At 37.9% G+C, this 24,995-nt stretch overlaps 1 protein-coding gene across 1 annotated transcript; it reads right to left on the bottom strand.

The window, feature by feature from the left end:
- Window positions 1–9,303: 9,303 nt before the first annotated feature.
- LOC122842530 (rab11 family-interacting protein 2) lies at window positions 9,304–23,298 on the bottom strand. Its single transcript, XM_044136492.1, has 6 exons — window positions 23,112–23,298; window positions 19,763–20,415; window positions 15,233–15,639; window positions 12,830–13,187; window positions 11,543–11,615; window positions 9,304–9,580 (listed from the first exon to the last, which is right to left on the bottom strand). The coding sequence occupies exons 2-6, from the start codon at window positions 20,113–20,115 to the stop codon at window positions 9,350–9,352; spliced, it is 1,422 nt and encodes a 473-aa protein (XP_043992427.1). The 5' UTR covers window positions 20,116–20,415; window positions 23,112–23,298; the 3' UTR covers window positions 9,304–9,349.
- Between the last annotated feature and the right edge of the window lie 1,697 nt (window positions 23,299–24,995).

Genomic DNA, 24,995 nt, shown 5'->3' with positions numbered 1-24,995 from the left:
AGCCTCAGATGAGGGCGGGTCCGCCCCTCCTGGGCGTCTGAGGGGTTAACCTTGACATCTGGCCCTCGATCCTCCAGCAGGTCTGCCTTCCTCCCTGCAAACACCTCATCCATCTGCTGAGTTCCTCCATGATGCTGCAGACGCGTGCGGTGTGACACCGATCCCCGTCCCGACGCCCATCCATATTTAAAGGGCCACGCCGCCGACCTGTAGGCGGCCCTTTCTGGCACGCGTCGCCTCTCTTGTACCCTCACAATTTTACAAGGCGTGTTTGTTTGATATTTCCTCAGATTACTGGAAGGTGATACATAATGGACAATGAGCTAATGGACATCAGCTCAGCAGGCCCTCAGGCGCCACGTGCCGCCGTCGCTGCCGTAAAAGAGACGGGCGCTGTGAAATCCAATCGGTCGATGTGTGAGGATGACTCCCAAGTTCAACAGGTGACACCTAAATAAAAGCCCTAATTACAAGCAGCCTGTCAGGGAGACACTGGAGGTCAAACGCGTTTTCATTTCAAGTTTCTAAATGTCCTCAAAGGACCTGCTGTAGCAGAATCTAATGACAAAATACATTAAATTGTTAAAATATTAATAAGTAGCTATCTTAGTTTATCGATTAGTTCATTTACCAATTAGTTTTGTTCTAGTTTCTACCACAAATATCTTATTACACTTGAAATAAGACAAAACCAACTTACAGGCAACTTTTCAGCATAAAATCGGAAGTTGTTTTAGGCCAAAAGTTCCTCAACACTGAAAGTGCTAATTCTGGGCCCTGAGCCGTTACCTAGCAACGCCAGCTAAGCCCAGCCCGTCACCTAGCAACCCAGTTCTAATTCCACTGGCAAATTATTTCACTTAAAACATTGAAAATATGTCGTTACAAAACTTAAGCTTTTTGAGTGCGAGAAGAGTTAATCTAAAGCTGATTGATCTTATTGATCAAGTAACGATTAATTAGTAAACGTCCATGTTCTCAAAAACCTGAGTTTTTTTCTTGTATCAAGAGGGACGGTTGTCTTCTCATAACATAAAGGGCAAAATTTTTCACATTATGCAAAATAAAAAAAAAAAAACATAATTCCACTCATTTGTCAGCTGTATTAAATACTAACTGAATAAACAGGAAATTGTGGTTTACTCACATTATTAAACTTCGTAGCACATCAGTAATTTTTAGTATAAAAATTGACATTGTTCCATCCTGCAGCTCGGATGAATAAAACACTATTTAGTTTATAACTTAAGGAGTCTGTTGTGTGTTTACACTTCTAAACAAAACTGCATAAAGTGTATTTTTCATCTCAAACCGGACTCTCTGGACTGTTTCTCTTTCCCGCCGCCATCTTTGTTTCTATATTAAAGGACTTTGAGCTTCGGGATGACCAGCGGCGCACTCTGCTGGACGGCAGAGTGGTCATCATCAGTTAATCGATTGGAACTCATTTTAATCAGCAATTAATTGTAAGCCAATTAATTGGTTGCATTCCTAGTTAACATCAGACAACAACACCAATCATTTTGTAAGAAAAACGTTAAGTTGTAATCTTCTGCCTAAGAATTTATATATATATATATTTTGTATATATGGGTGGGAAACGCCAAAACTTTTTTCCAGTGACTTTATTGAAAAGAACATTTACAATCTTGTGAAACACAGGTGGTGACGAGGTCTAAAGCACGTGAAGAAATAGTGAATATTAAGAAATACATCACCAGATTCTCAAGAATGCTTTTGATGGCACTTTACACACAGATAACCTGAAACAGCCTGACACAGTTGTCAATACAGAGTTTTCCAGCAGCTCTGTGTGTTTCTACAAAGAGGAATACATTCTTGTCCTCAAACGTTCACAGATGAAACTCTTGCATACTCGTTGTAAAGTAAAAGTTTTTCTTAAAAATAAAAAAAGAGGTTAATTTACCTCCAAACTTGTCAACCAGCTTGCAGAGTTTCACCAACTAAACCTGGGTTGGATGACATTTGATAAAAATGAAGCCAGTTTGGAGGAAATAAAGGCTTAATGCTCAAGAAAAGCCATAAAATCTGGCAGATGTGAAATACAAAAACATGTGACAGACATGCAGGAATGACATTCAGCTCCATTTTTCTCTAGTGTACCATTAAAAAAATTGATGTTAGCCCCTAACCTCATGGGAAACTGGGCAGTTTTGTCATCGATATCAACATTTCCCACAACAAACACCACAAAGTATTGCGATTAACTTTCATCTTTTATGACAGAAGGTAGTTTTAAGCAGAAACATCCAAACATTTTCAGTGCTTAGTGTATTAGAAAACTACAGCGCCCTTCATGTTTATTGGCACCCGTCAAAAACGTGTGTAAAAAAGACTCTGGGTGTAAAAGTTATTTACACCCAGAGAAAAAGGAAGTCACAGATTATGTCAACCTCAAAAAGCAAAATAAAAAAATGCTTCAGGTCCATTTAATTCAGAGGAATCGTTAGGAATGCTGGAAATTTGATCATTTTGCCCAGAATAACTGTACTCAGATTAAAAGTTTGATTTCTTTTAATCTGTGAGATTATGCAACAGCTAAATCTGTTGTAATAAGCAATTAATTTCATGATAAATTAAAATGAGCTTGATAATTTACATTCTGCTGATTAATTTTGAAGGGAAATTTTGTTTACAAGGAAGACAAAATCCATTTTATTTGTGGTTTTGGTTGTGTGTTTTGTCTATTTCTGTTTTATTTATTGTGTGCTACTTTGGATGTTTAAATATCTTCCAGCTCCAGTGTTAACTGTTCTTTAGGAAATTAAAGTTTATTGGTCTTTGGAAGGGCGAACTTGCTTTATATTGTACTAAAATTGTCCAGGGCAATTTATCATCCAGCTGGAGTTGTTGATTTTTACACATCTCTACTAGCGGTGCTAATAAACCGCAAAACATTTAATGAATAAAATAAATCAACAATCATGATGCAGCTCCGTCTCCCTGCAGAGTGGATCCACTACATTCGCTGTGCAAAATGAATGACATTTAGATTTGTGTTTTAGTTTGACGTCTACAAAAGCAGACAATTATGCAGAAGCATAAAGCAAACGCAATAATCAAGCTAAAAGAAAACAAAGAAATGACAGGCAAAATTAATTAATTTGAACTAGTCGCCCTGCCGCCCCCCTCCTTCAGCTTTCATTTGAACTAAATAACCTCAGGGCCCACATTTATTCTGCATTAAAACGTCGTCAGACCTTTTCTTTTACATTCTGTCATTAAAAGCAAAGCAATCAGGCTTTGGGGGGAGATTGTGCGGGTAAACAACCTGTTCCACAATCACCACAACGTTTAGTCTGACAAAAATTCGTACAGGCATTCATTTCGCTTATAAGCCAGTTTCATCCCCCTTATTTTGAAATGTGGTCCTCAAGTAGACAGAAAAATCCCCAGTAACGGCTAAAAGTCACAAATCATCTACAAAATATGTACAATGGAAGTACCAAGAGTTCAGAAAGGCCTGAGAACACGCAAAAAAAACCAAGAGAACTAAAAAAATTACAGTTTTAGCTAGAGCGTGCAGGCAGATTAGCATCACATCATACTCACACCAACTCCGACATTTTTGGCATCAGAAGAAACAAATCAGTTCCAGCAGAAGCTCATTCATTAGCAATCCTGAATGAAGGGTGTGACATTAGCGAGAGAACAGGATGAACCCAATACTTTAAAGGCAAGCGGGTCAACAGCCATCATAGTGTTTCCACTTTACAAAAGAAGAGCAGGATACATTCAGTACAGGGAGATTTTGGCCTCAAGTCGGAAAAAACGATCGCAGAGCAGCAAAACGACGATTTCACAGGAGCAGAAAGTAATTTGTGAATGGAAATAATCTGACCAGTGAGGAGGCTTCACACAGCAAAAACACAAAATCTTACCAAGTATTTTTGGCAATTTTGGAAGTGCAAATATAGTAAATATCACAGTAAACTTGAAATAAGAACAGTAACAAGTAACCTTTCAGCAAAATGGAACCGCTTATTTAAAGTGAATGATTCCTAATATTGTTTAAGGCAGATTATTTCGCAAACAACTGGCCATGTGCCGTTACCTGGCAACGCCAGCCAAGCCCAACCCGTTGCCTAGCAACCCAGTTCTAGAGCCCCTGGCAGATCATTTTTAAATACTATAACTGAAATCATCTGCCAATTTAACAAGTACTTTTAATGAATATTCAGGACTTATTGACTTAAAACAAACTCCTATTTTTTCCTGAAGCGTTACTTGTTAGTTTGTTTTCTCGTATTTCACGTGTGCTAAGATATTTACACTAGAAGATAAACCAAAAATACTTGGTAAAGTTTTGCGTTTTTGCTGTGCCGACAGTGTAAAGGTCCAACATTTCAACCAGTTCACTTTAAACCAATAAGAAATAGATGAAAGTACAAGAAAAACAAACAAACAAACAACTCAAAGTATTCACACCCCTTCAACTGTCCGTCTAACAATAAAAAAAACAATAAAATTCATCACAAACGACGATTTACTAAATAAGTATCTACAAAACCTAACAAATGAACATAACATTTATATATTTTCAAATTTTAGATCAGAATCCTCTATTATGAAATAAAGACATTGTAAAAAGAGGTGAATTTTGTTCTATAAATATGGAAAATAAAGAAAGATGGGTTGGACAGTGGAAATTAGTTACTCTTAAAAGCCTCTTTTAGATATTAAAAGCAGATTTTGCTTAAGAACTAATATAAAAAGTACTAAAATTAACATTTTTTGTAGCAATTATGATAAAAACATTTCCTGTTTGTTTATGGAAGAGCCACCAATTGCAGACCATCAATTTAATCGTTTAGTTTCAGTTTATAGATACAGGTGAAAGCAGATATTTACATAAACCCAATAAAAAAAAAACAGATTTTTTTCCCTCACTCTGAAATATTAAATGTGACTAAACTTTTCTTGTTTTAACTTAGTTAGATTTACTAAAATTATCTGTTGTATTACAGTTTTTTAGAGATTTCTTTGTAACTTTCCTGGAATTTGGTCAGTACCGGGGGTCAGTACCGTAGGTCAGTACCGGGGGTCGGTACCAGAGGTCAGTACCGGGGTTCAGTACCGGGGGTCAGTACCGGAGGTCAGTACCGGGGGTCAGTACCGGGGGTCAGTACCAGAGGTCAGTACCGGGGGTCAGTACCAGAGGAAACTGTCTTGTGAAAGGCAGGACTTCTCAAAATGTAAAAAAATTAGTTGCTATGTTTTCTGCCATTTAATAAACAGAAATAATTTTGGTAATTCTAACGAAACTAAAACTAGAGAAGTTTGGTCAAATTTAACTTCAATACAGTGAGAAAAATGTTTTTATTTTTATTCAGTGTATGTAAATATCTGGTTTGAACTCTATGTAAAGACTTGCTCTCTGTAGTATTAAATTAGAGGATTAGATACAAACACACCCCTCTAAGAAAGAGTTTTATTTACAAAATCATCATTTTACTTCAGATTGTGTTTGCAGAGGACCATAAAATTAAATCGGTGCACTGAATGCAGTTTTCAGGCCAATCTTCAATCTTTAAAACGTCTGACCTGCTGATTCCAATTTTTTTAAATCTAGAACGTTGCTGAATATAGCAACAAAGTGGCTAAGTTGGCAACAGTGGGGTGACCATTTCTGATTTATCAGTGGACCCCAATATAAAATCCCACTAAATCCTAATGAGTTTGTGGTTTACATCAAAGAAATGTGAAAAAGTTTAATGAGTGTTAATACTTTTGGAAAGTACTGCAGATTATTGATAAATTGATAAAACTGGACACAGTGAATGGTAGTTATAGTGTAGATAAAGTTAACATTAACAATGTACACCAGGGGTTTACAAACATTTTACAACAAAACTGAGCCAAAATTGTCAGGTTAAACGTATTCAGCGGACAATTTTCGTTTCTCCCCCAATTAAAAATGCAAAATAACTTCATTTTGAATTCTTTTCTTCTTACTTGCTCACTAATAAATTTAACGTGATTTAACTTGTGGATGATAAAGAGAAAAGAATGTTGTTTCTGTAGGTCAGAAAAGTCCTTAACCCTAATAAAATGAACAGCTTGTCAACATTTGGGTCGAAGGCGTTCTGCTTTCAGTCTTTTCCCTCCAGCAAAAACAAGGATTTTCTCCAGTATCTCTTACTTTATTTGAGTGGAAATGGTCCGATCGGTTTTATAGTAATAGGTTGTTGAATGTTTAAAATGAAAGAAAAAAAGATGGCTAGTAAAATACAAATGGGAGATGTACTGAACATTTAAATTAAAAATGTAAATCTGTCAATTAGACCCTCATCTTTAAAAAAAATTATAAAATGTCCATCCATATCAGCTCCACTCGCTAAACAGCCAAATATTTAACACTTCTCGATTAGAAACAGAGTTAAGAAGAGTTGCTTTAAGAGGTAAGAAGAGGTAAGAAAAAGCTGATAAAACATCAAAATATGAATGAACAGTTTTATATCTGAACTAAATGACATCTAAAAGTGTTTCTACCCTTAAGAATTATGAACAAATGAGCCGTTGGGACTCCAAGTGTAAAAGTCTGAGGAATGTTAAGAGAAAAAGCAGATTAAGACGGAGGCACAGTAAAGGCAGAGTTAACCCATTAGGACCAGATCCACCTGCAACACTGGCAACCAGATTTCCAGCTTCACAATTAATATTGTAAGTTTGCTCTGTTTTAATGGTGACTTTGTTTTAATGTTTAAACCAGAAGAAACAAACAAGTGTTAAATTTTAATTGGCGTGTCAGTTAGATGAATATAAAGCTTTTGGCTCCCATATGTTATGAGTCCATGTGTCTCCCAGGGTCAATCAATCGATAACATATCAAACTGATAGGCACATGTTATGTAAACAAATTCAAATTCAACTAAATAGGTTCTTTTTCAGTTTAACAGTTCTGTTAGCTCACAGGGTTTATGATCAGAGAAGCCTCTCACTCTGGTGGGAATGGTGTTAATCAACCACTGATGTCTCTCCATGTGGCTGGCAAAGAGCGATCCGATCTGTTGCTTCAGAACAACCACTTTCTTACCGTCATTTTCCTAACAGTCTCTGAACAAGAAATTTCTATTCACTAGGCCTAAATCGCATGATAAATTAAAACAAACTCACTCATTTTCATTGGAAAGATTTATCGTTTTTCTCTCTTTCTATGAAAAATTAGGTGATAAAAGTCTTCAGTCCAGTGCTTTGGATCTAGTCTGTGTAAACAAAATCAAAGGCAATTTTGTTTACAGACTTCATTATTCATTTTATTTGTTGCTTTGTTTATTTCAGATATTTGTTTAATGATCTTTGAGAATGTTTTCTTGTGTTATTATACCATTATGTTACCTGAAATAGGCTTCAAAATATCAATATTATTGTTTATTGCAAGAGCTTCTGGGACATTTTATCATCCAAAAAACGGTGAAAGGTCTAGTATTCTTTATCCTACCGCAGGGTCAAGGTAAACTAAAATGAAACAAAATTTTATGTTTTGAAATGTCTCACACACCCTATACACCTGAGAAAGTTTAAAAAAAAAATCTCTAGAAAATGTTCTTGCTAAGTTTTTTGGCATTTAGCAAATAGAAATAATTTTGATGATTCCAACTAACCTGAAAGAAGAAAAGTTGTTGGAGCCTATAAAGAATTAGATTAATTTATTTTTGCTAATGTATTAATGTTACAGATCTGAAGTTATGTGAATTGATAGCTCTATCGTTATCTATTTATTTGTTTTTGGTGCTTCGACCCTCCAGCCTCCTGCTCTGATTAACAAGCAGATGCAGCAGCTGAGTTTGTTCTGATTGTTTGGTTCAGGAGTGAAATAGTTTCTCTACCACCAGAATAAAGTTTATTTTTACATATTTTGAAAGTCAATTCGGAGAATATTTCTGTTCTTTTATTATACATAAAGTAAGCTTATATTTTTCAACCAGAAGTGCTTTTTGTTTCGGATGAGTCAGAAACCTCCTCCTGGAAACTACTCTGGCACCCTTTGATTTTTGGAGTAGCCGTTACAAAAGTTTAGTCTGATTTAACTTCAGACATTGAGGAAAAATGTGTTTCTGTCATTTAATTATCTTTGAATAGCTGGTTTCAACTGTAAATAATGTTTATAACAAAACTTTGGAGTTTAAATAACCTCAGCACCAGACCGAAGACTTTGAAGACTTTTACAAGAAAATCAAGGACTTTCCAAATCCTGACAACACAGAATTGAAATTCAAGCATTTCCATGAATTTCAAGCACCAGTTTGAACCCTTTATGTGAGATTTTTGCTGCCGTCGTATTGGATCAATATCGGCATCGTATCGGAAGTAAAAAGGTTACTCTTACAAGAACCACCGCCCTCTGTCCTGTTTTAATTGGAAAGCAAAATCTTTATCTCACCGACAAAAAAATGAATTTGTAACTTCAGTTTATCTTACAGAAGTTCTGGATGATCTTCTGTCTCCGTTTTAGAAACCAACATCCTGAAAGTGAAGCAAACACTTCAAAATCAGGAGTGATCATAAAGATGCAACCAATTAAGTCTTTTCTTTCAAGACGTTTTTAGAGAACACTTCATTTTGAACACCTTGGGAAAAATGATAGTTGATTTGGACCAACAGTACGTTTCAGCGATTAAAGTAACATTCATATGAGCTATAAAACACTAATAAATAAAGGATTGTGCAGCATAAATAAAGATATGTGCAGCATAGATCCACATGTGTACCATTAATACAATCATTGGTAGAGCTTTGATGGAAATGACCAATCGGATCAACAGGAAGAGGCGAGATTAACTCAAACATACGATTCAAATGTAAACGAGAAAAATACCAGCAGGTTGAAAAGCAACATGTTTCCGTAGTGATTATATTGCACTTATAGTAAGTAAAGTTTTAACCCCTCCAACTCATAACATTGAAAAACATGAACATTTGTTCTTGGGAAAACATCTTCCAGTCAGTCTAGGAATATCTGTAGAGGACAGACCCGCCGGTCTAAATGTTTGAAATTGATTGTAAACAGCTTCATTAGTAACGTAAATACAGCTAACACGTCCGGTAAACAAGTCTGGAAGCATCGCAGCCGATTATGGCAAGTGTGTGTGTGCAATAAATTACTACAGAGCTTAAAATAATCCAGGCCAAAACCTGCTCAATCTAACGTCTTGACTTGAATCATCAATGAATCGTTTGTCTTTCAGTACAGCAACAAATATTAAAAGCAACCCCGACACTTAAATTAAAAGAGGAAGTTAAAGTAAAGCTGCTTGAATTTGATCGACTCTTGACCCCCGATCTCCTTCTGAACCTTTATTAACGACTTTTCTTCCAGTGTTTGTTTTTAGCTCTTCTTTTTTGAGAGTTTACCGGCCTTCTTTTTGGGCTCGTAGGGAGTCCGTAGGATGCTGGGCGTCTCCTCCATGACGCGGACCAGCAGGTTGTCGATGTAGTCTTCCAGCTCCCGGATGTGCGCGTCTTTCTTCCGGACCACTTCCTTCTGCTTGATGAGTTCCTGGACGACCTCGTCAAAGGTCAGGTTGCTGTAGTTGGCTGCCGTGTCAGGTGGCGCCACCTAAAGGAAAACAAGGAAAGGGTTTAAAAAATGTTTCTACATGATTACAACTAATTAAAATGTCTGTCAGACAAGAGACGAGACGAATGTGTCAGGTCTGTTCTGTCCATGCATCGGACCAATCAATCAACCAATCCATCTATTGGCCTGGCAAATCCATCCATCTATCCATACTGTCGAAAGGTCTTCTGTGAATTCTCAATAAAATGTTAGGTTTTATCAAATTGGGCCAAAATAAGCAGTAAAATCTGCAGAGTTTCAGTTTAGAAGACTTTTCTGAGTGGATTCAAGTCGTAGCCTTTCTGAGTGATGGATGCAGACCTCAGATTTGAGCCAATGACACGTTTCAAAACGATTCGTGTTTCTAAAGGAATCAAACCAGACTGACCAGAGTTTCAGTCAAAACTACATGGAGCCTTCATGAGGAGTTAAACGCAGCCAGACTGTTAGAGTTCTGGTTAATAAACAGCCAATAAAATGTTGAGGGAAGCAGATCATGCTCTGGCGTAATGGTTTTTAATGAGGGACTACTTTATCGCCTCGGCGCTGGGCTTCCTCCCACAGACGGACCGAGCAGCGAAAACCTCCGGCCTGTTTAAAATACCTCCCTTATCAGCCTCCACTCCCCACCAGCCTCCACCGCTACGCAAAGACAACGACCTGGAGCCGGACCGCTCACCTGGGCCTTATCGCCTCCGACAGCAGAAACAATGCTGCCGTGTTGCCATGGCGACCAAAATTAAATATCTGCCCCCGAGATTAAGTGAGGAAGGTTTCAAGAACAGAAGACTTTAGATACTGTTACATACAGTATCTGAAAGTGCAATTAGGAGTTTTAAATATAATGTAAATTAAATAATAAAGAATGACGTCAGTCAGAGAACCAAGCATTACTGCAATATTGTCACCAGATATTAATATTAGATCGGTGCATCTCTGCTGATAACTAGTACGAAATAATCAATATTAATAAATTATTTAGTAAAAACAAGCTCATATTTCTTGAATAAAAGTTACTTTTTTGTTATTTCAGGAGTAGTAAGATATTTACACTCAAAGTAGAATAAAGATACTTGTTAAGATTTTGCCTTTTTGCAGTGTTGAAGCCAGCAGAAATGGAGAATTTTTTTTTTTAACACACACAAAGCGTAATAATCTGGCTGCTGACAAAAGGCCTGGGAATGACCATGAACTGGCGAAGTAATGATGGCCGTTTTTCCCTCCGATCAGTAGTGAGGAGGAGATAAGGCGCACACTTGGCATTCTCCAGTTGTGTCATTACAGTTTCTAATGAGTTTCTAATTTTTTTAGATTCTCAAAGCTGAGCTCTTTGAAATCTCTCACTGCCCCCCCTCTTCCATCCTGTGTGTGGTTAATTAGGGCCTTGAAGCAGAGGAAATGGGAGCTGCCATTTCTGGAAGGCGCAGCGGCACGCACCGGGGACGCATGTGTGGATACCGACAGCCCTCAACACCCACAAAGCAAGGTGAGGAAAGCCATTATCAGCATTCTCCTTCTCATTTAGGCATCACTTTAGCTGCCCTTCCCCCCACAACCCTCAACCCGAGTCTTCTGCTGCGTGGTACTCTGTTATTTCCTGCCAGACACTTTAAAACCAAAGAACTAGCTTGAGCTTCAGATGTAGTAACTATTTAAAGGGATACACACGTCATTTCCATTCACTGTCACAACAAAAGTGGCGCAATTAGAGAATGAAAATGACCGCCCGGCCCTGAAATTTAACACCACTTCCAATGACGATCCGATCGGACGCACTGACCGACGGGTGCAGCTGCTAATTAGCCAAACGGCGCGGCTGAGCGTTCGAAGGCCTTGCTGATCCGTGTCAGCTGCTGCTGCTGCGTTGAGCGAAACTCTGAGTTCACATTTACTGGGATCATTTATGACAGCCGCTGTCAGGTGAAGCTGACAATTTAGCAATAATGTTGTTGTTGTGCTTACATTTTTTTTGCCAAAAATGTCCTTCCTCTTCTGCCCAAAGAGGCCGTCCTCGTTTCCCGTCTGCTTGTTGTCACTGAAATAATAAAGAGGAACATTAATAATCAAGTGGGAAAAAAAAGTTCTATTGTTTTTATAACTGCAGTTTATTAATCAACTAACAAAAATAACATATTTAGAGCAGCATTTAACCTAAAACTGTACAATTCATACAAACATTTTGATTCTTTTCAGATGAAAAATATTTTGTGTCTGTAAATATGCTCTACCTAGAACCTGAAACACCTTTTGTTGTCCAATTATTAATTAGATAATACGAAAAATAGTCAATAGATTATGGAGTCTAACTTTTGAACATTTTGGGTTTTTGTTTGTTTATTGAACTGGAACTGAAAGGTCTCATTACTAAAGGTTTTTTCTTTTTCAGATTTGTTTGTATTAATTTGTTTTGTTCTTGATTTAAAGTTCATTCCTTCTGAATAATTGTGCACGATTGTTTCAAAGTCCTGCTACTGGCAACAATTTAATACAAATGTGATAAAAAATTAAGCATTAACGATTATTTGTAAAATTTATACTGAGGTATAGCTTCACAAGTTGCTCAACATTCCTAATTTTCATTTGTTCTCATATAATTACAACTTTATTGTCCTAATATCATGAATTTATTATTGCAATTTAAAAAAAAATCATAGTCTGGCCCTAATACTTTGTCATATTGTTGACCTAAATTCAAAATTTAAAAACACACTTGTCAGTCAAGATGGCCGCACTACGAAAAAAAAAAAAGAAGAAAGAATTCTGACTTTTGATGTGGGAACTGGATTAAAGTTTGAATCCTGAGATTAAAGTAAAATTCTGAGAAAAAAGTGTCAAAGTTTTTCATTTTTTTCAGTGTAATCCTTTTTTTTCCGTACCCTGTGTGTGCCGACTTCAATCTGAACTATGGAAACCAAAGGAGTTCAATGGTAGAAAAACAAAAATCGAGATTTTCCAAAACCTAAATCTTCAAAACTTTGATCAAATCGATAAAATCGAGCCGTGCCAGAAGGCTTATTAGATGAAGTAATTAAACATCTGTGAGGTTTGTACACAGCTGTGACCAGACGGGTGCGCCTGGCAGCGGCGGCAGCAGAAGACGATGGACCAGCAGAGATAAGTGGTTAATTGGACGCTGTATCTCAGCAGAGGATCTCATTACTGCGGCTCAAAGGGCTTTGCTACTCTAAAGAGCCGCTAATGACACCTTCCACTCAGATAAACCACAACTCTCCAACGAAGCCCAACAACCTGGTTTTGTAGCTGAAGCTGAACGGGTTGGTGTCGGCCGCGGCGTCGGCGCTGAACGGGTTGGGAGAGCGCAGGTCTCCGGAGCTTCCGGATCGGCCCCCGTTGCCGGCCCTGCGGCCCTCCTTCTTCCCCGTCACACGTTCCAGCAGGCTGACCTTCTCCTTTTTCTCCCTCCGCTCCGCCCGCTCCCACGGCTGCTGCCCCCGCTCGCCCTCAAACGGGTTGCGGTTGCGTGGGAGCGTGGCATACTTCTGTGGCAGGGTGTCACTGATATCAGTGAAAGGGTCACTGTGTGCTTCTCCGTCCTGGTATCCAGGCACCTCACTCTGGGAACGCCGGTGAGGGCCACCTGTACTTCCTGGAAGAGGAAAAACAACTTCAAAACTCAAACTGCTGCTGCTTCACTGTGCTGAGAGGCCAGCTGCAAGAAAACATAACTTTTTAAACAGCGCAGTTTAATAATAAACTAATGCTGAAATGATTAATCGAATTAATCGATTATTGTTCAGATGTACTAAAGGAATGCTATGTTGTTGCATTTTAGGCAATAAAATGTTTATTTTCTTATTTAACAAAGGAATTTAGTTTATTTGCATTGTTAAATCTATTCAAAAGTACAAGAAAGGCATAAAACGATTAATCTGATTAATCATGACTAATCGATTATTGTTCAGATGTACTAAAGAAATTAAATTTTAGGGAATAAATGTTTATTTTCTCATTTAAAAAATAAGTTTTTTAGTTGTTTATTTACATGTATTTCTAATGTACAAGAAAAGCTTCAGCACATTTAAGCAACAAGGCAGATTGAAGTGCTTAACGATTAATCAGATTAATCAATGACGAAAAGAATTGTTAACTAATTTAGGCAATCCTATTTTTTTTCTTTCCAGAAAGGGATTTAATTGTTTATTTTCATTTTTAGATGCACTTCTAAAAATGAAATGAAATGAAAATAAAAAAGGTTTAAGTGTTGGATTGAAACGATTATTCAGATTAATTGTTAATCATCGATTATTGAAATAATCATTAACTAATTTAGGTAATAAAATATTTTCTTATTTAAAAAGGGAATTGATTTGTTTCTTTGCATCTTTAGATGTTTTTCTAATGTACAACAAAGGTGTAAGTGTAGGGCTGAAATGGTTAATTGGATTAAATGCAATTAATCAATTATTGTTCATATTTGCTTAAAGAATGCCATGTTGCATTTTAGACAATAAAATGTTTTTTTTTCTCATTGATTTTTTTGTTTATTTGCATATTTTAATTTTGTTTTAATGTTGTTTAAAGTGACTTTCTTTTACAAGACGGTTAAAAAAAAAATCTGTTGAATGTCATTTCTTTTATCCGATTGTCTGGGAAAAAAAAATATCAAAAGATTTCTCAATTACTAAAATAATTGTTGGTTTCAGCCCTATGTTAAACGCAGCTGTCCATAAAGAAGATCTCAATCATTTAAGCCTCTGTTATAATGCCAACTTTTGGTGATGTAAGCAAATTAAAACAGTTATTAACCTTTTTTCAACCCATAATTATAATCCAGTCTCTACAACCTTAAACTATGTTGAAGCACCTTTTGATTCATATTCATAACTCGGTGTTTGCTGCTAGTTTCCCACATTTTGTCTGCAAACGTTCTCCAAAGCAACCAGATTGTGAGGAAATCTCCTTTCCAATCAGCCAACGCCGTTACGACGCTCTACATTCCTCCATGTTGGAGTGTTTGTTCCAGATGAGGCATCTTTCACTCAGGACGTGCCGTTCTCTCTGTTTTTGTGCCCAAGGTGTGCTGTGAAAAGGTGGCCCAAAAAGTTCCAGTTTGGTTTCATTAGACTGGAACACGTCCTCCTAAAAGGTTGTGGGAGACTTTTCAGCCCGGTCCAGATGTTGGACGCCGAAGCCAAAGGCCTTCATGGTTACTTTTCCCAGCCTCCAACCTGTTTCTCAGTAGTTTTGGATAAATGTTGAGTTTCTTTAATGGAAAATGTAACTAAAATGGACAGCAGGTGTGACTGAAAAGGTGCCTCAAAATATTAGTGAGTCCATATTTAGGCTACAAGGTTACAGTAACGTTTTCTTTAGTAACAAATTTGCCATTTTTTCTTTGCTGTTCTTGAATTTTACAATAGATTTGTCACATTATATTAGTGGTGGCCTCATTGTGCATTAATACGCACTGAGGAAGCCATCTTGGCTTTACCATAGAAGCTAACATTTACAGTCTCATTTCAGCCAATCAGCAGGCAGCAAAATGAAAGGTGCTTCAGGATTGGTTGTTTCCCAAACACCAATGTAATGTAGTGTTAGCATGATGTAAATTTAATCTTCCCCAGCAGCATTTTTCCAGACATGTCAGCATTTAAGCTCTGCAGCACTAATTGTTGACCCCAGGCTGCTCACCGCTCTCTTCGATGGAGTTCATGGAGTCCAGTTTGGGTCGGAAGTGGTTCCCGATGAGGTCGGACATGGAGTGGGCCGCTGACAGCTTCTGGGCCCCGGACAGCAGCGGCCGCTTCGCCTTCGGTTCCGGCTTCGTCTCCGCCGCCGCCGGCCGGCCGCTCGACTCCAAGTCGCAAACGACAGAGCGGGGCAAGATGGCCGAAGACGTGTCGCCGTAGCTACCCCCGCCGTCATTTTTACGACCTTTCACCTTGTTCTTCAGCTTGGAGAAAGGCGAGCGCGGCTTCTCCTTCATGGAGAGGTCGAACATGCTGGCCGTCATGTTGTTCCTCATGAACTGGATGCTGACCTCGATCCGACCCCGGTCCTTCTTCTTCTTCCCCGGCTTGGACTCCAAGGAGAACCAGCTGCAGTCGGAGAGCGAGAAGCTTAAGCTCAGCAAATTCAGTGACAGAATTTACAGAAAAGGCGCGGGATTAACGCAGTGCAGCTCCAACAACAAATCCTTTCAGTTGATCACACATAATTCAGGGAGACGTGCAGACAAAATAAGAATGTGGTACAAGTCTTTATGCGACCAAACAACACAATAAATGGAATAATACGCTTCCTCTACTCCTTAATAGACACAAATGAAAAGCCTAATTTGAGCTGAATAATCCAAAAGGTTAAATCACTTCAACTTTTTTTTTTTTTGACACAACCGAGAGGCGCATTTATCTTTTAAAAGGATAAACATTATTCTTTGAAATTCGAACAGAAGAAATAGCCTCCTGAAGAATAATAAAAGGCCATTCCAGGCTCCTATTTGTTTAACCCTTCTGCTTTTTCAACTGGAAATAATGGGATTTTTTTTTTTGCCTTCACTGGGAGTGGAAAAAGTGTGGCATTTGCACAAATCTGGCCTTTGTTCAGAAATGCAACGACAAGCAAGTGGGAAACTGCAAAGCCGCATGACAGGGCAGCACAGGAGTTCATCCATGCTAATGAGACGTATCCTTGTTCATTAGCACGCCTCAGGACGAAACCGCCGTTTAGAAAGGTTTTCTGTCTGTTTTCTATATGAATGTGTCACATTTTACAGTAGAGCTAATATTTAAAGCCGTAAATGTCATCGCAGTTTAAATGTGTGCAACATTACAGTCCTGGAAGAAATGTTAGGATGAAAGAAAGTGAGAAAAAAGTGAGTTAATCCTCAATATTTAATAATTTCACAATTTAATATTTTCCTGTCTTTTCTTAGAGCAGGAAAAACTAAAAACCTTCAAGGTACAAAGAGATAAGTTAATCTTTTTGTATCAAGTCTACAAGATTATTTAAGAAATCAATCATTTTGATAATCAAATTTAAAAATGGGCACATTATGCAGGTTTTTAATTTAAGCAATAAAACTTATTTTTTATCATTTTAGAAATAAATTAAAACAAATAATTAAACTCCTTTTTAAACCATTCACCGATCCTAAAAAAATATTTTTTATCTGTGCTTGATATGTTGTTTATTTACATATAAACACTTTATAAATCAGTAATAACTGTTTATTATGCATTAATTAAGAGTGAGAAGGAGGCAAAATCTACTGTTCACCTATATATCTTATCTAGCGTTGTTATACAAAGTATTTCACTCAATAAGCATTTGTAAACATGCTTATGTTTTCTTCTCAGCCTTAATTAATGCATAATAAACAGTTATTAATGATTTATAAAGTTTTTATAGATGAATGGATAACAAATTATTTATTAGTCATCTATAAGGGGAGAATCATTGTAAAGTGGTACCAACTAGCCAATAACAACAAACCCTAAAACTATTTAAACCTTGATTGGGTGTGGTTCCCACCCACAGCATGGTGCTGCCACCACCTCAGGGTCTCAGATCTCCAAACTCGTCACAGACAACAAACACAGGCGGACGAGAATTAACGGATACCAAGCCGCGTTTTTGTTCCTCGGTGTGTCGGGTTCGAGGCGGCCGGGCCGACCACAGGCCCGGCGTGTGGAGCCGTGGTACCGACGGGGATCGTTACAGAACCGCTGCTGAAAAGCTGCAGAGCCTGGAGGTGCATCACTACAGACACCTAAATAAATACCAGCCAGGAACACTGATTGTAACATTTCGTGATTCTGGCTACTGATGGACGGGGAGGAAGTGTGCTAATGTCTTTCCATGATGGGACAGGCGGTGATCTAATTAACAGCAGATCCAGTCCCGCAGAGCGAGGAAGATGATGTCAGACCTTCATCCTCTGGTTGAGTGAGCACAGATTAACTCATCAAGTTCTGCCCGTTAAGACGTTAATTCTGGACCCATCTGTTGGCTTAAACTTCGCTTAAATTAGAAAAATTCCTTGAGAAGTCTGATTTGTCTAGAAAGTCCGGTTCATCTGGACCAAAACACTGACCTCTGATCCGCCTGAAGACCTCAGTCTGGGTTTGGTTGAAATGAACTCTGGTTTGCGTATGTGAACGCCAAGCGGATCGGAGAACGTTCCAAAAGCACATAGCGGACTACAGCCCAGGGCATTCTGGGTAAATACAAACAAAACTAACACGCTACGCTAGCGCTAACATCCTGGAGGGAATCAGAGCCGCTGTCTAAGAAAGAGACGACACAAGAGACAGAAAAAAAGAAAAATAAAGAAAGACAAAAAGAGATAAACAGTAAGAAAGGTAAAAATAGACAAAAAAGGAGACTGAAATAAAAAAAGAGATAGAAACAAAGAAAGAAGCAGAATCTGCATCAAAACATCTGATGTTAAACTGTTTTAGTTTTTTACAGAACATAAAACTATAAGGTGACTAAAAAATGTTTAGGAAACAACTCTTTCAGTTTTTGACCTGCTAATCAAAGTATTTCTCAACCAGCAGCAGAAAAACCCAGAGGACGTTTTCAGGCTCTGAAAGCTGAAACTCAACAAGCGGCAGCGCTTCAGGCTGCAGAGAACAAACACGGCTGCATTTTTTCACACAAAAACAAAAAAATGGCTCCACTGGGAGTGACTACCTAAACATGTTTGTCCAGCTCCGCTTGTTTCAATTGGGCCTCCAAGTGAATCACTGACAACTGTATTAGGCGACATATAATCTCTAAACAATGGGCAATCAACTGTCACAGAGGTGGAACAGAAGTTAAAACCACCAACTGCTGCTAAAAACTAGCTGAGCTATAAACGACTTTAAACAGATGTTTAAAATAAGACGGAGCTGTAAAACAAGTGTGTGACGAATATAAAAGGCAAAGTGACTGAGTTTATGCCACATGGTGAAAAGTAGCGGGGTCATGAACTTATTAAAGGACGGAATAAAACAGGCGGGGAAGTCTGAAATAGCTTTAACACAAGCGGCGAATGTGACTCAGAAACTGATTTAGTTCAGGCTGAGGCCTTGTGACTGGAGGAGAAACATCGGCGCGTTTCTTCTCACAAAAAATGAACTAAAAACATCAGAAACCAGGAGTTAAAAGAAGATCCACGCAGATTTCGCTCTAGACTTTTTTCTTGTCCGTCATTTTGACTGATGGCGTCAAAAATATTCCGTCATTATCCATCAATCTTTAAATGTAACATCGGTTACATTTAGTTTTTATGTAGGTTAATTAATATTCAAAGTTGAATAAACAATCCAGATCATCACACATTAATGAAGCAGATTAACTGATCAAACTTTTTCTCCACAGTGATAAAAACCACTGACAGAACGATAAAATTAATCTGCTTCACCTGCTGTGATCTGAAGCTTTTCAACTTCCTCCTGTTTCACATCTAGACAGGAAATCTGCACTAAGGTTTAGATCAGACCTAAAAAATCCATCCCCAACGTTAGAGGCTCAAGATTTAACCGACGTATTTTACTGAAGATTTTACTGCTTTGTTTTTAGAGAACCGTTTGAAGAAGCAGAGTAACTTCTCCCAGCTTCCTTTGACATCTTTCAGCTCCGTTTCGTCGCTTGTTGTAACGCAGGATGAGTCAAGTGCAAATCTTCTGGGATGATTGACTGAAAGGTTCGAATCTCTGCAGCTCCAGCAGATCAAGGCGGAGTCGTTTCTTACAGTCTAATGAAGTCATTACTTTCTATTTTTAACAAGGTAGACTGTCGACTCCTCCATTTAAACAATAAGTAAACACAACAAAGCTTTTCTTTGGTTTCATCTATTCTGTATGAACTGGAAAATCAATTCCAGTCACTCTGTTCAATACTTCTGGTGCCACAAGTCGCCTCAAGTGATGAAATAACGTAGCTGCAATTGGCCGATAGCAGTTTTATAAAAACTGACGGCAGCATCATCTACTTGATTCTACTATACCCCCCTTAAGGGTTTTATACATTTTAACAAACTGTGCTCAAAAAATAAAAACAACCTGTAATTTTTATAAACTGGCACTCTGGGGCCACAGAACACAAGACGACCCCAGACGGTACAGTTGAGTTGATTCTGGTACTGATTGTTTAAAAAAGTCTTGTATCGCTTGGTTTCGTCTGAATCCTCCAGCAGCATTTCAACATTTCAACTTCAGAAGTCGTACTCACTCGGTTTTCTTTCGTTGCTTGTTATCAAACATTTCGTTGAGGTTGATCGTCTTCTGGCCCAGGAATTTGTCCATCCCCACCAATGAGCGGTGCATCACTGTGAGCGACAGCACGTACACTTCGGGGTTCCCCTCCAGAAGCAGACCGGGCAGCTCAAAGGACGCCTCCTCCTTCCAGACGGGGTCGGCCGTCTTCTCCGCCACTGACGTGGAGTACTTCTCCTTCCCCAGCTGGATGATGGTGTAGGCATCGTTGGTGCCATTTTTGCCTTTGGGCTGTAAACCAGACGCCTGAAGAACGGTGGCTTGGACATGGGTTGGAAACCACTTCTGAGACTGCTCAGCCAGGGACATTTTATCACAGAAAACTAGCAAAAACCCATTCAAAATAATATAATAATAATAATAATAATAATAATAATAATAATAATAATAATAATAATAATAATAATAATAATAATAATAATAATAATAATAATTTAGACAAAAAAGTATTTTAGTGACTTCAGTTTGCAAAAAGCATGATTTCCTATAGCGTAGTGTCCATGTCAGTGTGGTTTATGTAGCTATGTTAACAAGCAATGACGAGTCGGACAAACAGAGCACGCCTCATCTTCTGTTGAATCATCGATGTCCAAGCCACTGCTGAGTCATCTGCAACAGACAGAAGCGGAGCAGCATCAGAACATTTCACAGAACCAAAATGACTCAGAAAACATCACCTAATAGGTCTGTTAATATTTTTAGCCAAATTTAAAAACTTCTAAGGCTGTAATGTATTAAACCAAAGCAGCATGGCGTCATGTGGGTAAGATCCCACCCCCAGCTCACTGCAGGAGACAAAAAGCCGATGACCAGCATTGACTTTAGCTATTAAGTTGTAAAAAAATGCATTAAATCTTAAATGTATGTCTGATATATGAAAGAAAAAGGGACACAGTGCTTTATTACCAATTGTCAACACTACAACAACTAGATAAGGTAAGAAAAAAGTTTTAATTAAGAAAAAAATAGTGAGGGAGAGGGAAGCAGTTCAGCTGTGCTAGCTTGACTTTGACAACCTTAACATGTAGATATGATGTGGAATTTCGTGAATTTTAATCCAGTAAAAAAATTTTTTTAAAAAGGTGACCTAAACACCAACTCTGACAGATTATCAGTAGACTAGGTGTTTAAATTAGCCAATCATCCACCTTTGTGTTAGTTTAGCCACTAGCAGCGCTAGCTGATCTACCACAGCGATCAACTATTAATAATCGCAAAATAAACATCAAGCCTGAAAGCACAAAACTGTAACAGACTGAATGTTCTGTGTGGAAAATGTTTGAGTGTATTTTGGTGTTGAATCTTGATAAGTTAGTGACGTCAGTTGCTGTGGCAACACGTCTAAATAAGAACAATACGAGTGGCTTTGATTTGTTATTTAATGGGTTTTTTGCATTATTATTTCCTTTGCTGTGGCACAGTGCACTCAATTAATACCTACATCTCAAGTTACATTTAATTAACGGGTTTGTTCTCCCAACAGCTGCTACGGATGGAATGTAAAAGAATCTTTGGCTTGTAAAGAGTCTTTTTGCTCTCCAGTATTTTGAAAAGAGTGAAATTTTCAGATGTAAACAATCAGTTACAAGGAGTCATTAATAAAGCTGGGCGACATGGCTTAAAATCTCATGTCTTTATGCTAAATTTAATTTAAAAATTGTTTTCCTTATAAACAACACAAATTACAACTAAAAAAAAATAGGATTCATTTCTATCATTCCTTCTGTCGGTTATCTTGAATTCAAAGTTGAAATAAATACAATCTGTAAAAAATAAAAATAAAAAAACCACACAAAAAAAAACACGCTTATCAAAAATATGGGAATTTTCCATTTCATTGGTGAAAAGAAAATTCTAAATTTCCAAAAATTAAATTACTTAATGGCAGTAGTAAATATTTAAGCCTAAAAATAGACAAGTTTTTCTAAATGTCTGTCAATCAAATCTTATAAATACTGACCATACAAAATGATATTCTTCTTGACACAGACAGTAGCTTTGAATTGGACTGAAAGGGTTTATGAGATTATCAGAGTTTATACGTCAGATATTCTGATATCTACCAAACTCAAATCACAGAATATGCTGTTTGTCGATACTTTATACATAATAAAAAGGTTTTTCTATTTTAATCTTGATGACACACATAACACAACTTGAGCTACAAAGCAAAATGTGTGTTAATTAAGCACAAGCTTCATTGATAACAAACACAAATCCAATAGAGAAGAACTGTCTGTAATCAGTTATTCGTCAACGTAAGGAGATATATTGCACAATTATGAGAAAACAGAAACTAAGTGAAGGACTGATTTCAGATCAGATTTATAAAAAAAATGACATGTTTTTTTTAAAATAAATGTTTGATAGATGAAGAAATGAAAACAATAAATAAAAGGCTGAGCAGTGTAGTTTTGATACTGATCAATTGTTTGACTTTTCTGCCAAATCTGGTGTCCTATAAATGAGAAACAAAGATCTAAATGGTATTTAACTTCTCTGTTTTATTGTTCTGACTCATGCTTTGAGATCATCTGACTGTTAAACTCTGGGGCGAGGTTATTTTCACATTTAAGTTTACAAAGAAACATTAATCAAGCCATCAGAGCTTACAATTTTATACTTTTTCAGAATTTTACAACAATGCCATTTCATTGTTTTTCAATCTAAAACAGCATTTATTTTTTAGATTATGAGATTCAGATATGGGATGTGATTGTTTTCTGTCTGAGTATCTTTAATCTCATTTGTTGTGATGACACACTGCTTTGTCACACTGCAAGTTTAGTTCTGAATAAATAACGATCCCTAATTGACTTAGGAAATATAATTTATTCAACTGGTTATTACTTTTAAACAAATTAGATACTACATTATGATTTACTGTCATTTCTGCTAACTCATTTCAGTTGAAGTTGCACAAATCCCTTAAATGAAAGAAACTTTCTCCTCACTATAATTAATATTCCCTTTTCATCCAAATTTAGGATTTTACTCCGAAGCTTGTGAACTCCTGTCAAATAACACAAATTAAACATGATCTGAATTACAACCGTTTTATAGCCGAATAACTGACATAAACAACAGGATAATCCCTTTAAAAGACAACTGTCTAAACAAAGCTTTTTAAACAAACTCCTGCGGTGGTAAAACATCTAAAAGTAACTAACAAATCCCAAAATCACGAAGTTCAACCCAGATTTATCGTGGTTAGATATAGTTGGGCAGCAGCAAGGTAATGTTAGCTTGTTGCTAATGAGAACCGAGCATCACAGCCGCCTTCAGCCCAACAGCAAGCCGCTCACCTCAGGGTCATTTCCGCCGACGCCACACACACATCCGGGGCTTCAGCACACACACGACCTGTCCGCAGATACATTCACCCGCTGCTCTCTGCGGCTCAGACGGCCGCCAATGTCAGTTGTTGTTGTAGCAGGAGCAGCGCATTGCTGTCAGGACAGAGACGGGCTTCACTTCCTGCTCTGACGTCACTTCCTTTTCATGCCGGTAAAAAGGTCAGTCGCCTGGACGGGTTATTTAGTTGAAAAATAAATACTTTACAACATAATACTGTAGAATTTTAATCAAATTCCACAGTACTAAAACTTTTTGTTATATTTTATTTATTTTTTTTATTAAACACAGATGAATAATCTTTTTTATTAAACTCAGAAATTTCCATATTTTTTGCTAGAAAATTTCTGAGAATAATCTTAACGTTTCCTTTTTTTCTAGTAATACTCCAGCAAATTTTGGCAGAAATTACTGCTGTCTACATTGGCCCTAATACGCCATCATGAGTATTTATTTGTGGGTTTTTTATATATATTCTTTACAGATAATAAAGCCCCAAAATTCACTTAGTCAGAAAGATGGAGTACTACATAGGATTTATGTAAGTAACAAAAAATAAAATCAGGTCACCAGTCTTTCGCAGGGGCAACACAGAGACATACAACCATTCACACACACACTTAGGGAGAATTTAGAGAGACCAATTAACCTGACAGTCATGTTTTTGGACTGTGGGAGGAAGCCGGAGAACCCGGAGAGAACCCACCATGCACAGGGAGAACATGCAAACTCCATGCAGAAAGACCCCGGGCCGGGAATCGAACCCAGGACCAACTGCACCACTGTGCAGCCTGAAATCTCACTCCAATAGCTATATTTCATAACTTACTCAAGTAAAAGAAAATTTTTGCAACATAGTTACTCCAGTAAATGTAACTGAGTAAAAGTAACTAGTTAATCTTCATCTCAGATATATCACTCTCTGTGTAATGAACGAACAGGGGTCCCCAAAGTGGGTCTTGGAGGGTCGGCATCCTGCATGTTTTAGTTCTCTCCCTGGTGGCACCAACAACCTTTTCAGCATGTCAGTGTTCTTCTTAGGCCTTCTAACGAGCCATCATTTGATCCAGGTGCGTTAAACCAGGGAGAGAACTAAAACATGCAGGATGCCGGCCCTCCAGAACCCACTTTGGGGACCCCTGCTTTAGAATATATAATGTTCACTTTCAAACTGGATTACTGAAATAAATTAACTTTTCAGCAATATTCTAATTTATTGAGATGCTCTTGTATGTTTCGCAGACAGACAGTAATAAAAGAGTATAAATAAACGCAGCCTGTGAGGAACAGCTTCATGTGTGTGCGGGCGCAGCTACATGAGGAGAGGTAAATCATACAAACATGGCCAAGTGCCTTTTGTCTCTTGAGTGGGACATGGAGGTGCAGATAAGAGGGTTCGGCTGAATGAACACAGACATGCTCGTCACCCCACTTGACAAGTGCATCTTAACCAAACACACCTGCTCCATGTTGGTTTTATCGTTCCGCTGCAGTTTGTGCACACAGTGCTGGCCCGCGGCTCTGCCTGGGCCATCCATCAGGCTCAGATTATAGCTTTTTATCTCGAGTACATCTCTGAATGAAACGCTCAGGGTTAGTGAAATATTAGGCTGTGTGCGATAATATTTAATACTTCTGTGGCTCTTGGCCCACATGTTTAACGTCCACTGTTAACGTTGGGTGGATATTAGAGTACAATGTCACTTTTTAAGCAACTATAAAAGAGGCAGATGTTCCACAGTGTTGGCTGTATATCACAGACTCTTTATTTTATCTTTAGCATGCAAAAAAAGCTGCATATGGAGCTCATTCTCCTCTTCGTTTAGCTGTATTTT

Source organism: Gambusia affinis, linkage group LG13, assembly GCF_019740435.1.
Source record: "Gambusia affinis linkage group LG13, SWU_Gaff_1.0, whole genome shotgun sequence".
NCBI lineage: Eukaryota > Metazoa > Chordata > Actinopteri > Cyprinodontiformes > Poeciliidae > Gambusia > Gambusia affinis.
Note: the sequence above shows the minus strand (reverse complement) of the source record. Positions and strands in the feature narration are given on the sequence as shown.